This window comes from Mustela nigripes, chromosome 12 (assembly GCF_022355385.1).
Source record: "Mustela nigripes isolate SB6536 chromosome 12, MUSNIG.SB6536, whole genome shotgun sequence".
NCBI classification, from domain to species: Eukaryota; Metazoa; Chordata; class Mammalia; order Carnivora; family Mustelidae; genus Mustela; species Mustela nigripes.
Genome location: NC_081568.1, coordinates 71,815,599 through 71,831,391, shown reverse-complemented (window position 1 = coordinate 71,831,391; position 15,793 = coordinate 71,815,599). Strand labels below are relative to the sequence as shown.

The 15,793-nt window shown below is 52.9% G+C and overlaps 1 protein-coding gene across 4 annotated transcripts in view; it reads right to left on the bottom strand.

The window, feature by feature from the left end:
* Nucleotides 1-3,707: 3,707 nt before the first annotated feature.
* The window catches only part of TCF7 (transcription factor 7), a 31,802-nt gene continuing 19,716 nt past the window's right edge, over nucleotides 3,708-15,793 (bottom strand). The window contains exons 4-11 of one of the 4 annotated variants that reach the window (XM_059417575.1): nucleotides 11,870-11,981; nucleotides 10,982-11,072; nucleotides 9,455-9,547; nucleotides 7,829-7,948; nucleotides 7,107-7,269; nucleotides 6,913-7,020; nucleotides 6,406-6,454; nucleotides 3,708-4,027 (exon numbers count right to left, since the gene is read on the bottom strand). In XM_059417575.1, coding sequence (XP_059273558.1) covers nucleotides 3,948-4,027; nucleotides 6,406-6,454; nucleotides 6,913-7,020; nucleotides 7,107-7,269; nucleotides 7,829-7,948; nucleotides 9,455-9,547; nucleotides 10,982-11,072; nucleotides 11,870-11,981 — 816 coding nt within the window. In that variant the 3' untranslated portion in view covers nucleotides 3,708-3,947. Of the gene's footprint in view, nucleotides 4,051-6,405; nucleotides 6,455-6,912; nucleotides 7,021-7,106; nucleotides 7,270-7,828; nucleotides 7,949-9,454; nucleotides 9,548-10,981; nucleotides 11,073-11,869; nucleotides 11,982-15,793 lie in introns of all 4 variants that reach the window. The other 3 variants (XM_059417576.1, XM_059417578.1, XM_059417579.1) reach the window with 3 other exon arrangements.

The following is a 15,793-nucleotide window of genomic DNA, read 5'->3' as shown; positions in this document are numbered from 1 at the left end:
CCTCTACCTATTCCTCCCCTCCTCTAACCATCTCCCCCCCGCCCCGACCCACCCCCAAATTGACTGCACATGCTTTAAAAGAACAAGCCTTTAGATAGTTATGAACACCTGAATGGAAAAGGAAGATCTGGTCCAAAACCCCAGGTGAACTTGAAAGAAGTATCAGCTTGAACTAGTAACAATTTTCTATATGATTTATAGCTGATGAAATACCCCTTACCCGGTGTGACTGAACTCCTGAGAACTGCTAAGAGATGAGACAGTTCCTACCCCTAGGACAGAATTTGCTTTTTCCAGTTACTTCTCTGCCTGATCACACATTATCCTTACCTTTGAAATCTCTCCTGACCTGACCTGGCTTTTATTCTAGCCTCCGACTATGGGAATATCCCATCCCGCCCTTCTCAGACCCCTCTGGCCCGTTGTGGACAAGGAGGCCAACAAAGGTCCATTAGTTGCTCCATGCCAATAGAGAGTCCGAGAGCCTGAAATAGAGTTTCTGGGACAGGAGTGATTGGAATAGTTGGCATTGATGGAGCATAGGAGGAACCAAGGTCTGTTTTGGGTGGTCTGCTTTCTTTCAGGGACTAGTGGTGAATTCAAAGCTCTGGGTAGAGCTGAGAAAATCATGTTAAAGCAGCCTTTCTAACTTCAAAGAAAAGCCAGCCAGCTTTTTTTTTTTTAATAAGGAATTGTTCTTGGTCTCAAATCTTCTGCTTTGATATATAGGCCTGACAGGTCTTTGTTACCCTTGCCCTTTCTAGGCTGTTTTTCTAGAAATGCATTGAGGAACCAGTTTCATTTCTTCTTTGGAACAGTGTAAAGAATCAAGTGTGTTTCCGTGCACTTCTGGCCTTTCTAGCCAGACTTGCAGTACACTCAGTAGAGCTGGGCGGGAAGTAGTGCTTTCGGGACATTCAAAAGGTAGTTAAAGCCAGAAGAGTCTAGCCATGGGGCTTCCTGTATAAAGAGGGAAAACGTATTCCAGTTGAGAGACCTGGGCAGGCCTCACCAGCTTGCACCGCTGAGTCCGCAGCAGATTCTCGGAACAGGTGCAGCAGCTTTGGCAACTACCAAGCCGGTTTGCCCGTTTTCTGGGAAGGGGTAAGGGAAGTTGCGGTATCTTGTCTTTTGAGAGCTCAGAGATGGGGCTCGTTCCTCGCTTGCAGTGAGGTGGGACTGGTGTGCTACTTGAAATTGTATTTGGGGCTGCACTCTCAGTCACCTGTGGCCTCAGGAATGTGCTGGTGTGATCTGGGAGGATTTGAGTTTCCTCTTTGAAGACACTTTTTTTAAGAGGCTGGTTTGATTTTAACCAAGTTGCCAGAGCCTTCCTCTTTCCCCTCAACATTCACAAAGGGTGCATTGTTCCTGTACTCAGTGTGCTCTAAATAAGACACCAAATCAGATGCTGCCAACCCAGTCTTGCATAAGCCTTAAAATGTAGTTTTTGAAACAACTAGGCCAGTAGCCAGAGTGGAATTCTTTAAATGGGACAGATGTCGAGAGAATGGTCTCCTCTCGCACCCTTCCAGAAGAAAAGCAAGTCTGGGATTACAACTTCCAGTGGCCTACTTTAGACAGACAGTACTCTGGAAGATGACTTTATTTATAAATATTTTTAAACCTAAAATCTCAAAAACAACGCCATGCAAATTACAATGCATGATGGTGACCCACTGGCTGACTGTTGGGATACTCTTCTTGCCCAGCCTTTTTATCTAATGTTGGAGTGACCTATTGAAGTGGCTTTTACACCTTTAATGTTCATGATGGGTTTGAGGAGTTAATTGTATTCTTAAACATGATGGAAACTGCTGTTAAAACGGAGACTGTAGATTTATCAAACTGGAGAGGTTTTGTATAAAAATAGGAAGATACTTAAAGTACCTAATTAGCTTTTGGGAGGAAAGGGTGCTATTGAAATGCTCTTTCAAGTTTTCTGATACCAGCTTGGAGAGACTCCAGTTTGCCTCAAAATAGGATGTGTGCTCATGGAATGTTGGGTCTTTTCTCTCTGTGGAAGGAAGATGGGAGGGGAAGATGGAGCCTAGTGGTTGTGTGGGTCTGTGGTGGCAGTTCACAGCCCATTCCCATATGCAGGGTGGCCTTTGCTTGCATCACTTGTGAAGTCCGAAGATTGGGGAGTTTACATGTAGAAGCAGGTTATTAGCTCTTGTGGTTGGGGCAGGGCCTGAGCCTCCAGTAGGGAGGCTTTCTTTCTATAGATTGAAAGTCTTGAGAATGTGTGTCCCATGATAGAGAATAAGCCCCAAGTTTTCTGGCTGTGGGTAACAGTTTATTCCTTAGTGTCAAGTTTTGAAAGAGAAACCCAGTAAAAAGTATCTTTATTCTCATGTTAAAAAAGTTTTTGTTGGATGATGCATTAACAATACAAAAATATTTTTAACACTACAATAGTCCTTTTCTTTCTCTCAAGACTTCTTGCAACACTATACTAGAATATATGTTCTTTGGATTCTGAGAAGCCAGTGGCTAAACTAGGAACTAAAGGCTTTTGTTGAGGGGTGTACGGGTATAGGAACAGCCCGTTTTCTTTGGAATCAGGCTATGTACAGTGAGGGAAGAGGCCAAAAAAAAAAAAAAAAGTTAAATTAAAAGTTTTTTCTAAGGCTCAGGGTTGAAGCTTGGCTCAGAAATGGGTTAAAGTAGGCTGTGGTGAAAACCCACTGACTACCACTAGAGGTTCTCTGGACTCTGCTTTGATGGTGATGGTCCTTCCTGCAGGACCATTAGGAAACTGAAGCTGACCTGTTTTGTGCTGGAAGGTAGGCACTGACTGTCACGAGGTTTGCCCTCTCAACTGCCCAAGAGCTGCCTAGACTGACACGGATAAGTAGGAAATGGAGCTGTGACTGAGGGCTTCTAGGAGTAGGGAGGGATGCACACTAGGTTTTGGGCCGTAATTTCTTACAGCTTTTGAGTTCACCCAACCCAATGCTTGGGACTTTGGTAATCAGAGCTTATGGCAAGGCTAAGTTTCTCTTGGAAACATTTCCAAGTAATTTGAACTAGAGCCAGATACGTCTCACTGCCCATACTTGCCTGATAAGGTAGTGTCAGGTTTTTCCTGCTGCCTGCGGTGATAGGCCTAGATTTAACTGTTCCATTCCCTCCTTGTCTTGCAAGCTCTTGAGAACATGGCAAGAGGCTTCTTTCTGGTCCAGCTTAGGAATGATTACTCCTTTTCTGTCAAAAGGGCTTCTCCAGGCCCTTTTGACATAAGTATTGTCCTCTTGAGCACGTGGTTGTGACCTTGCTCAGGTGTTGTTTCATAAACTAGCTCATTAGTCCACGAAGTGTCTGGTATGGGGAGGGTGTGGCAGTGGTGGGGCTGGGGAGGTGGAGGGTAGGGAAAGCAGCTGGGTTCGGGCCCACACATCTAGGACATCTAGAGCAGAAAAGCAGAGGAGGCAGCAGGGGGCATCTGGCCAGCAAGACTGTGGTAAAAGGGATAGATGCAGGCTGCTATAGGCACAAGGGATGCCCTTAATTGATGACACAACACAGATCTCACTCCTGCCACTCAGAGCAGTTGGATTGATGGCCCCAGGTTCAGGCAGAAGTTGTGCAGCCTCGGAAGTCTCCTGGGCCTGGTCCCTGAGAGGGAGGTAACAGGGCCCCTGGCCAGTTTCCATGTGCTTTGGGGCTCTGTCGCTTCCTCTCGGAGGATGGGCCCCTGGAGGCAGCCAGGTGCCCTGTGCATGCTAGGCTGCCTGTCTCTGAGATTCCTCTCGTTGCACCTGTGTACTCTGCAGGGTGCTGGGGAGGGCCTGGGGGAGTCCAGGGGACTGGGAGGCTGAGCGCGGCCGAGAGCCCTGGTGATGTAGGCGCTGGCTCCGCAGGACTAGCATGCAGTTCTGTGGGGAGGTGGGGCAGCAGGAGGTATGAGGGCGAGTCCTGGGGGGCTGGGGACCCGGGGCAGCCTACAGCACTGTCATCGGAAGGAACGGGGCTGGGGCAGCGGCCTTCTCCGGGTAAGTACCGAATGCATTTCTTTTTCCTCCTAGGAATAGTGAAGAGAGTTATCTGTAAACAGAGGGTGAATTCATAGTCATACACCACAACCAGAAAATGCTGTCCTTGCACAGGCCTAGCTGACCTCTTGTCCCCTCTCCCCAGGACTTGGGTGATGTGCCTGTGCCTTCAAACCTAGCATTGCAGTTGTGCTGGGCCTGGCCCAAACCTGGAACAGGTGTAGTACCCAGCACAGCCACAGGGTGGCACAGGAACCTCCTGTGAGCTGGGCTTTCTGTTTTCCGGGGAAAATTATCTCCTAGTTTCGGCCTTGGAGCCTCTGCTTCACATGTTTGTGGGGCTCAGATCTGCATTAAGGCAAAGGGCTACACTGCTTGAGGATTTTTGGGTGGTGCTCAGACAGAATACCACAAATACGCTCCCAGTGTGTGTACATACATACACGTCTGTACTACCCGAATTCCTCTTTGCCCTTGGAGAGGGAGCATGGTGGGCACTCTTGAGGGACTGGACAGTACTCCTTAGAGTTTGTGAATGTAATGCCTAGAGTAGGTTCAGCCCTACCAGACCTGGCCTCAACTTCAACCAGGCAAACTTCAGTCACTTGGTGTAGGGATGTATGTCTTCTTTCACATACACATTTCTCTACTGTATGGGGAAACACATGGGTTTAGTGCTACAGAGCCTAAGTAAGACCCTTTCGCCAGGACAGCACAGGGATACCCCCTCTTTCTTTCTCCCTACCTCTACAGTCCCCTCATTTCCAGTACAAGGTGAAGTACATGACCACTTGGCATCCAGGTTGTTCTCTACTACAGTCACCTTGGTGTGGAGGGTGTGTGTGTTTTCCCCAAGTTTTTTAGATTTAAGGGTTCAGGAATCCTAACTTGAAGAAGTGAAGGAACTGGTAGACCACGGTGAGTTCTAGGCCTCGTAGCCAGGGGCTCAGGCCACTGATTGGGGTACATGAGATTGGCCTGCTGAGGATCTGCTAACCCTAGTCAGCATTAGGCCATCATTAACCGAGGACCCTGGGCAACAGGCACCAAAACTACCTTCTTGAATCTGCCTGCCTTTTCTAGAACATTCTTTCTTCACCTCATTCTTAGGAGACATGGGTTCCCCAATCTGTGGGTATGCTTTGGGACTGGGGGACCAAAGGAGGGCTACAGGCCCAGCAGAACATGTGCAGAGTCAGGGAAGCAGCTTAAAGCAAAGGGAGGATGGTGGTGGGGACAAACCCACCTGCACGGACCACACCAATCCGTCTGCTGGTTGAGGCCAAAGCGAGCACGGCATTTCTTAGGCGAGCCAGGGTCTGCTCACAGCCATGCCAGAGGGGCAGAGCAGGGCAGAGGGCGAGCAGGCAGGCAGCAGGGCAGAGCAGGGCCCAGAAAGAAGAGGTAACATCAGTGTCAGCCAGTCACAGATACCCCGTAGGCCCCTTAGGCAGAGGGCCTCTCCATGGCACAGCCAGCCCCCCCATGGGAGCCCCAGGACCCAGAGCCAGGTTATCAGGAAAGGTGGGCAGCACCTAGCTAGGCAGGAGAGGCAGTGGGAAGAACAGTGGCAGGAGGGAGGGGAATCCTATCAGGTTAGCTCCTCTTTCTGGTTGCAGCACGGGAGCTATGGGAGAGGGGCCCCGGGGAGGCCCTGAGGGCTGCCCACCCCACACATTTCCCTGCCCACTTTATCCAGCTTTTCTTCCTTTTTGCCAGTGCCTACTCTGCCTAACCCCACCCCCACCCCCGTAAGGTGTTTAAGCTGTAGCTTAAACCAGGTGGACAGTTAAGTCCATACCTCAGAAAAAGGGCTGAGGATTCTACCCTGCCTCAGTCCTAGCCTTGAGCTTCCCTGTGTGGGGGCAGGATAGCGTGAGACAGTTGTGGATGTGGAGTCTGAATTCGACTATCAGACTTGGGGCATGAATTCACCCATGGGAAGGAGACTTGAAGCAGTGTGTGGCTTCCTTGAGTCCTCCATACAGAGCACTCTGCACTGTCAAAATAAATGGATCGGGTAGGGGGGCTGGTGACCGAGTAACAGCCAGGCACCAACTAGCAGGCAGCGGGACTTCTGGCCTAGGCAGGGCTGCACCTCCACCCCCAAAGCCTGCGCGCAGGTCACAGCAGAACAACAGGCTCAGTTTCTGTGGCAGAGGCTAGCGGGGAGCAGGGCTTGCAAAGGTGGGAAGCTGCAGTTAGGCAACACACCAATGTTACACTATTACAGGGACTTCCTATAGCTGTTCCTCACATGTGGGATCAGACTTGTGAGAAGTGGGCCTTGTTTCCAGAGGGCCTAAAGGTCTGTGGCTGAATGTTCTGCCCCTCCCTCTGGGCCAGAGCAGGTGCTCATGGATTGCACACTTGGAGAGCAGTCTCCACTGCTGAGAGGAGGCCTCACCTGTGTTGGATTCCTGGTGCTTTTCCCGAGACCGCCTTTTCTTCTTCCCCTGCAGGGAACAGAGGGACGGATTCTGCTCAGATCTGGGAGGTGGTCCTTTGAGAACTCCAGTGAGTGAGTGGTTGGGAAACCTGCAGCCCAACCTGGCTGTTGCTGAAATTCTTGGGTACAGAGTTCCCTCCTCCCGAGGTGGCCTGGCATTTCTCGGTGGCAGTTTTTGCCAGGGTACCACCAAGGTACAGAGGATGGCACAGAGGCTCCTTCTCCATTTGCCTATATGTCCAAACACCAGGCAAGAGTCCAGTGGGGAGAGTACATCCCAGGGGAAAAGAGGACATGGGCCTACCTTCAGGGGCAGCTTCCCTTGCTTGGCTCTCTTCAGACTAGCCACATGAGGCCTTGGGCCCTTCACTCCACCACCTGCCCTCCTTAACTCTGCCTTTAGGACAGTGGTCTAGGGCATGGCATCTTGAAGGTTCCCCTCCCCGTCCCTCACTGGCCACTCACATAATTGTCCCGCGCTGACCAGCCTGGGTACAGCTGCATGTGCAGCTGCCTCTCCTTTCGGGCCAGCTCATAATACTTGGCTTGCTCTTCCCGAGACAGTGCATGCCACTGCAGTGGGGAAGAAGGGGTAGATGGAGTGTATCAAGGCGTCAGTCAAGGGCCACCCCTACCAGCCCACCTGCCCGTGGCCTCACCCTTCGACCCAAGATCTGGTTGATGGCAGCACTCTCCTTGAGTGTGCACTCTGCAATGACCTTGGCTCTCATCTCCTTCATGTACAGCATGAAGGCGTTGAGGGGCTTCTTGATGGTTGGCTTCTTGGCCTCCTTTTCCACCTTGGATTCTGCCTGTGTCTTCCTAAGGAGCACAAGTCCAGATCACTCAGGAGCCCCCCAGTGTCCACCTAATGCTGCTGCCTTTTTCCAGTTTGTGTCCAGTATGTGTGTGAGTGCATGGAAACTAGGGTTTTGAAATGGTATCTTTTTCAGCTGCTCCAAAATGGAAGATCAGAACTATATAACTCTTCCTTACAGGAATGCTGCAGCTAAGAGAAACATGTTTAAGGACTTCTCAGCCCCTCCCCTGTTGGTTCAAAACAATCTTTGTTCCCCACCTTATCCATTCCCTCCTGCTTCTAAGGAGTGTACGACTCTTGCTATTGGGGTTGTGAGTTCACGCCCCACACTGGGTGAAGAGATTACTTAAATAAATAAACTTAAAAAAACAAAACATTGGTCTTTCAGTGGCAAGAACCACAAGATGGCTTGACCAGAGACTGCCCCTAACAGCCCCTAGAGCTTCTAGGCAGCAGGTGTAGAATCTGGTGGGAAGAATGTGTCTCTGGCTGATGAATGGATGGGCTCCTGAGTCTGCTCATTTGTTCCCCTCCCTCCACACTGGGCATCTTCTCACTCACAGGCTCCGGTCATACGGCTGCAGTTCCTGCTTCCCTGAGGGAGGTACGATGGCCGGGTGGGGGATGGCTGCAGGGTGACCAGGTACACCAGAGCCCAGCATCAGGGATGGGTGGGTGAACCTAAAGGCAGAAGGAGAGTTAACACCGAGGCAGGAACGTATGGGCCAGACCTTGGACGTCTGGAGGCCCCTGTACAGTACGCAAAGATGGGGACACACCCCACCCCCACTGGCCTGCACACAGGTACACAGATACAAACACCTGCTCCCAACAGGTCACACAGACACACTGCACAGATCTGCATGCATGTCATTCAGGGGGCTATGAAGTCAGTCCTGAATAGCTTTGGAATCCGTCCCCTTACCTTACACTGTCACCAATTCAGTCTCCTGAGCCTGTGACTGCCATGGGAGTCCCTTTCCTCTCCTGCTTGAAACCTCCAGGCCTCTCTTCACACAACACTCAGAGGGACTTTTAAAAACATCTGAGTGCTCTTGGCCACTCCTGCTGAAATTCCTCCATAGCCCACAGAATAAAACCCAGGATCCTCCACAGGACCTGCCTCACTCTGCATGAACACCCCCGCTGAAAAAATCTGTTCCATCTTTTCCCCACTTTTTTCTTTTTCTTTTTTTAAAGATTTATTTATTTGACAGAGAGACATCACAAGTAGGCAGAGAGGCAGGCAGAGACAGAGGGAAGCAGGCTCCCTGCTGAGCAGAGAGCCCATTGTGGGACTTGATCCCAGGACCCTGAGATCATGACCTGAGCCGAAGGCAGAGGCTTAACCCACTGAGCCACCCAGGTGCCCATTTTCCCCACTTCTTCATCACTTTACAGCCCTCACCATCTCCAACCAGTTCTGTTCCCCTTGGCGGCTTTACTCAGGACATGTGACTCTTGAGGAAGCTCTCCCTGTCCATGCCCCTGCCTTGGCTGGGGTCTGATTAGGATTATCCCATCACCCAGAAAGCCCATTTGACTATTAGTGCTCTGTCCATACCTCCCACCCTGGGCTGTGAACTCCAGTAGAGCAGGACATGTCTGCTGAGTTACTTGTTCCATCCCTGGCTTGGGTCAGTCACTGAAGGAGTGAGTGCAATGAAGGGACTCATACATATACACACACCTGTCACTTTGATTTTCTGCTCCTCTGTGGAAACCACAGTGCCCTTGCTCCTTTCTCTGAGCAGGGAGCCCCTAAGGGTCCAAGATTGGAGACACATGGAAAAGGTGGTGCCTCAGCTTGGGCAGAGCTCACGGAATGCCCAGGAAAGTGTGCCTGACCCGCCCTCCAGCAAGGAGGCACAGGAGAGGTGAGTGCACACACACCTGCACTTGGGCGGACTCAGGCATGCACAGAGGCAGGAGTACAAGCACACGTGGGCAGGCACTGTCCCTGGCTGCTCGAGGGCACTTGGCTGCATGGTATGACCTGGGCTTAGGCCTCTAGCTCTCCCACTGGCTTCATTTTCAGGCACAGAGCAGCAGGGGCTGCAGAATGACAGACGGACGGATGGACAGACAACTAGCACAGGGCAAGCACTGGCCTGGGCATGGCCTCGTGTGGGCACTGAAGCCTGGGCAACAGGAAGCAGGAGCCTGGCTGCAGGGTGTGGGACTCACCTGGGGTAGGGGGCGCCAGGGGCTGCAGTGGGGGCAGGGAAGTGCTGTCTATATCCGCAGGAAGGGGAAAAGGGGTAGAGAGGAGGACTGGGCCTGTGGTTGGGAGAGACAGCTGTTAGCAGTCCGGCTACTGGCCAGATGAGGGGACAGACTTCCCCACAGTGCTTGGGTCGGACCCATGGTGGGCAGGGAATCGGTCTCTGCCAGGACTCTTCCAGTGTATGTATTGGGCATCTGCCACCAGAGGGCAACCTGTGCTGCTCCTGTTCTCCTCTACACACTTCCACTGGCGCCTAAGGGGCAGAAATGACAGCTTTCTCCCAGGATCCAGCTCAGGAGCTGTGCCTCCACCCCCGTCCCCCAGCTCACCTCTAGCCTTATTTCCTGGTCAATACAGGGCTGACATCTGCGTTAGGGCTTCTGCATCCACTGTTTAAATGACTGGACTATTTTGCTCCCCTTTGGATTCCTGGTCTCCCTTCAGGCCTTGCTTGGCTATGTGACCTTCTCTCCTGAAAGCCCTTGAAATGCTGAGCTGGATGAGGCACCGCTCTGGGCTTTTACAGCCCCCAGCGAAAGCACTGCTAACACTGCCCTATAATTGTTGGGGGTCTGGCCTGGGTAGTGCACTAGGGCGATCAGGTGCTGAGAGGGCAGGGGCCTGAGGTTGGCCAGCCCTGCCTGGCCAACTTCATAGGTATTCGTAGGTGGAGTCCTGATTGGTATTCAGAGTGGAGCACTGTCCGAGGAGAATCTGGAAATGGAGTGAGAGCTGAACATGGGTAAAGAGCACATGGAAGAGGGCAGGCAGGTGTCAGGTTGGGCCTCCGGCCTTCCCTTCCTTCCTGGACAACCATGCTTTCCTTCTGTTGGGTAGGACTGCCCCAGCCCAGAGAGGCTGCAGACCTGTCCACTTCACTCTGTGGTTCATGAGCAAAGGGCCAAACTAGCCTGCTAAGACTCCGCTCCAGCTGAAGACGGGCCCTTTGGCCCACAGTTGGGCCTGCTGACTTAAGGTTCAGGCTGGCTTTTGCTGGCCCAGCCTTTACAGACTCTAAGGCTCTCTAAGCCCCTGGCACCAGAGGAGACAGAGAGAACTCTGCTCTTCAGGGAGCTCAGCCAAGGGACCAGTTGGCAGGAGGTAGGTAAGTAGAATGTATCTCTTTGCACACCACGTGGCTGAAAGGTAAAAGCCTATCTCATAGCCATTCATATTGTCTTTGCCCCCTCCCTGCTCAGGCAGGTCTCCCTTTTCTTCCTTACCTATTCTTACAACCCTGGGCAGCTCGGTGTCCCCCACCCCACACCACTCAAGGCAGAGTTCAAGGTGTGGCAGACCAAGACCAGAAGCCAAGTGGAGTGCACTGGGCCATCTGGGAATTGGACAGAACTTCTGGCCAGCCCCTGGTACCGACAGAGCTGGCAGCAGAGTGCTGGCAGAACAGGATGGAGGGAGGTGGTAAATGACAGGGCAAGTATGGGTCTCACCAGCGCAAAGTGCCCTCTTCCCACCAGGCCCACACTCACCAGCTCACAGTGTGGGGGAGTTGTCCCATGCTGCCTGAGGTCAAAGAGTAGAAGCCAGAGAGGTCGGGGGTCTGCAGAGGCCTGTGAACTCCTACAGTGGAGAGGGGCCGAGTGAGTGATGTAGCCTGACCTGGAAGCTACTTCTGCTAGTTACTGTATTCTAGAGCCGCCGGTGGGGCCTCTAAGATCTACCTCCATTTGCTACAGGACCAGACATACTGGTTTGTTCAGGATTATGCCACTGTGATGACAGTGCTCCGTTTACAGGGCAGAGACTGGTGACTACCCTTAAGGACACTGGCTGGCCAGGAGAAGAGGTGGAGTCCTTTAGGAGTGGGAAGGCCAGGCCTCACCGTGCCCCGGTCCACTGCTGGTCTTCACCTGGGGTCTCTCCACTGGGGACTCCGGTCTGGCTTTGTGTGCAGGAGGCAAGCCCCCTGGCCTGGGCAGCCTGGGATCCACCCACCCCCTCTGCCTCCCCAGGGTTGAGTCAGCATGTTTCCCACAGCCGACAATGGCTGATTTCAGAATGACTTTCCCTGAGGCTGAGGTGAATCAGCCATCACAACCACCACTTTCCATTTTCTCACTGGGGGGAGGGAAGGATTCAAGTTTTACTGTCCTGAGCTTTACACAAATGCCTGCTCCCACATCCTGGCATTGGGAGGCCACTTGAGATTAGGCTCCTCCCTGAAGCCTTCCAAGTTTGACCTGGCACCACCTGCCCTCAGGCTCCCCATCCATCTTTCTCATGTTTTCTTTGGGCTTTGAGTTTGTTCAGTTCCAGGTCGTCCAGTTGTAAACAGGGCCTAGCCCCTGGACTCTGAAGCTGAGGAGTTGGCCCCAGGCTCAGGGGCTGTCAGGTCCTTCCCCTTCCCAGATCCGTACCTTGTTTCTGGCTGATGTCGGCTGGTGCAGGTGTAGGGTGTGGGCTGCTGAAATGTTCATAGAGAGGAGAGAGTTGTGGGACGCTGTGGGCTGGTTGACTGGCCTTGTTGTGCTGAAAAATGAGGGGGGGGTGCGATGTGAATGTGGGGAGACCCAGAGGAGGAAGGCCCAGGGCTGGGGGCATACATATAGACAGAGCCTCTTTTAACTGTGCGGGTAGCCCAAATGTCAAAGGAAAGTGGGGGTGGTTAAAACCACAGGCCTCGAGGAGGGGGCACCACTCAAGCCGTGCTATGTCCAGTGGCCCTGCCTACGGCCCCCAGGCTTTGCTCAAGCAGCCCTCCTACCTAGAGAGCCTCTTGGTTTCTGCACACTCAGTTCCAGGAGGCACATCTCCCCTGTCCAGGAAATTCTCCCTCTGGGTCTGAGGCAGTCCTCCCCCTCCCCCAACTACTCCTTCCTCCCCCAGTTTCTCTGAGGCCCTGTGGCTTGTCTGGGGGCTGCTCATGGCCTCCAGCCCGACATCAGGTAATGGTCTCAAGACCTGGCTTACCCCAGGACAGCCAGGAGTTTTCTTTCTTCCTCCTCCAGCCCCCAGACTCAGGGTTCTGAGTCTGACCCACTATTCCACCTCAGGCTTAACAGGATTTGTTCGCACAAGAAAGGCTCCCATCAGCCCTTAACTCAGAGCAGGTGGGCTAGATAGAGCCAAGCCTCCCTCCAGGGCCAGCCCACCCAGCCCCCACACTTCCTGTTTCCTCAGCAACACAGGACTCTTACTTTTCACACTAGTCACATGGATCTGTCATGAGATGACTCACACTGGGAAGGGGGCTCCCCATGCGAACACAGCCACAGGGAGGTGCTGCTTGGGGCCAAGGCACAGCTCTGCATCTCCCCAGCACACACCTGCACAAGCCAGGATCCTGGAAACATCATCTATCACTGAGGCTCAGCTTCCACTTGGAAAGTTCACCTGTGGGGATTCTGCTGGCTAGGAGCACAGATAAGTGACTTTTGACTCATGGCACAAAAGAAACACAGGGACATCTTGGAGCAGGAGAGTAGTGAGAGGTTGTGGCCTGGGCTCCTTCCCACCCTGTGGGTGCAATTTCCAACTGGGTGAATTCAGCCAGACTCGCCAACACTTCTGGGCTTCAGTTTCCTCTCCTGTGCAATGGATATTCATGGTCCCTTCATCACCAGGTCTGGGGAAGCTTAGGGGAGCTCATGGAGAGGAGGCCTGGCACAGGTCCCCCCCGCCCCCCAGATTAGCTAGCTGTTTGGAGTCTAGGGTGAGGCGAGAGGGGAGGCCAAGTATGAGCTGCACCTTAGCCAAGATGTGAGGCTTCCAGGTAGACACAAGCTCACACACCCACCGGCAGCAGCCCTGGCTGCCCTCTCCCCCACACTCCTGCCTCCAGGGGAGCTTGAAGCTGGGCTCCCAGCTCAGGGCTCGGGGAAGGTGCTGACACTGCCACCTCTTTGGTCCCCTGCTCGTTCATCTGCCCACCGGGAAAAGCCTCACATCCCAGGACTCATCAGCCTGCCTTCTGTCGTCAGGCACATGGGTTGATGTCCCAATAGCGGTGGCACCACAGCCCCGAGGGAGCACCTCTAACTAGAGCCCTCTCTTGGTTTCCTGGGGCAGATCCGGGAGGGTCTCCACTGTGAACCTGAGGAGGAGCTGGCTGGCCTGTTCAGATCCTGCTGCTAATGTGTGTGGCCTGCAAGGACTGACCACAGAATCTGAACATCAGTTTCCTTGGCAAATGGAGAGAATCACAGGGTGGTTGTGAGGGTAAAGCCACACAGTACCCAAGAGCTCAATTCCTCAGGTGCTGTGTCACAAGGAAGGAACGTGCAGGAAGCCCCTCACCTGCACAAAGGAAATGCTCCTCACTGTCCTTCTCTGGCCCTGCGGTGCTGACCTCTCTGGGCCAGTTTTGGTCTGAATTTGCCAGAGGGGATTTGCCTATGGATGGAAGACTCATCTGACAGCCCATTGGCAACCTCAGTCCTGGAGGCCGAGGACTGGGCCGTGGTGTCTCCAGGCCTTGGGTGTGGTGATTTTACCGTTGCTGTTCTATGGCAAGGCTTTCTGAGCAAGCTGAGAGGCTCATGCCACACTCAGGCTTTATCTGCAGCACTGATCCCAGACACAACTGGGACAGCGCGCATGTAGGAATGAAGCAGAGAATGTAGGCTCCTCAGGCTTGCTGACAAGGGCTGGCAAGAGAGAGGAAGTGGGCTGGGGCAGCTATGGGCTGTGAGGACACCTGTGGAATCCTTCCTGTACGAAGTGCCCGCCACATGCCAGGCATTGTGCCAAGCTCTCCACAGGCCCAACCACATTCCCACCAGGGAACCGACGGGCTGCCATTTCTTCTGGCTCTAAGTCCTCCCTGAGCCACCAGCTTAGGTCTCTCTCCCCTTTGCTGCAAAACACAGCAGAAGCCCTCCCTATCCTTGGCTCCTATTCTTAATTCTCGGGCTCCCTTTCAGCCTCACCATCCCTTGGCACCATCACTTCACCAGAAAGCTGCTGTCAAGGTCCCCAGCATCTCCCACACTGCTGAACTCAGTGCTCAGCCTTCCTTTTACCTGACCTCTCAGCAGAACTGAACACAACTCATTTCTCCCTCCTCGAAAGTTTCTTCGCTTGGCTTCCAGAATGCCACACTCATCTGATTTGCCTCCAAACTCATAGGCTGCTTCTCTGTTGGCCTACTTTTTGGCTACTCCTCTTCCTGACCTAACCCAAGATGGACCCGTGGCTTTCCATTTCCCCCTCATTCCCAGAGTGCTCTCATCCAGGGTCACAGCTTTCCAGGTCTTCATCTGATGACTGACATTCTGATCTCAGCCCCTGCTTCCTCTGGGAAACTCCACTCCCCAAATGCCTACTCACCACGTCTACCTGGAAATCTGAAATGCTGCCCAAACTCAATATGTCCAAAGCAGAGCCTCTGGTTTTCTTCCCAAAATGCTGTTCTCCCTCTTCATCAGTGAATGGCAACTCCCTACTTCCAGTTGCTCAGATACCTTGGAGTATATCCTTGACTCTCTCACATCCCATCTCCAATCTGTCAGGTCATACGACTGGTATACTTCAAAATAATCTATAGAGTCTGCTGCTTCCTCCTCCCTGTCCCCAACTCAGTCCAAGCCGTAGTCACTTCTCACCTGGATGACTCCAGTGGCCGCCTGTCCCCCCACCAACCCTCCATCCAGCAACTATGTAAATCAGATCACAGCACTCCTGTGCCTAGAGCTGCCAATGCACTTAGAAACATACAAAGCACTGCAGGTGCCCACTCCCTCCCTCTCTTCCCTGCTCAGGCCCAGCACTTCCATGTGCGCTTCAGCCTCCAGCCTCCTCCTCCAGTTGGTCCAGTGATCACTTTTGGGTGCGCCACAAGGTAAAGTGGGCTAGGGAGCCTAGTTCGAAGGCTCTCTGACGTTTATATTAACCTCCTCATTACAGGATCCTAGGGCCAGTTTGCCCCTTGAATAACGACAATGAGTCTCGATTACCTTACTGATCACAGATGCAAAAATTCTGCCTTCAAATTTGGGGGAGCAGTGGCTGAGGGAGGGCCTGGGAAGCTTCCTGGAAGCCTCTGGGGCCTTTTTATCCTGATAGGTCCCCAAGACAGTGGTAGCCAGACATCATCAGCCCTGACCAGGCCTTATGACAGACAGGGCCACAGCTTCAGAGCCCATTCTCTTGAGAACCTGGGATTCTGGTGGAAGGCATTCCACCATTCGCCACTGAAGGGCACAAACGCCTGGAACCCTGACTCAGTAGGTGGAATGAACACCCTCCACAGGTCCCTCTGGCCTGGGGGCTTTTGAATGTAAGCTCCTGCTTAGAGAAGGCCTTGCCATCTAGGCCCAGACTCTGGCTCTTGGGCCCCCTGG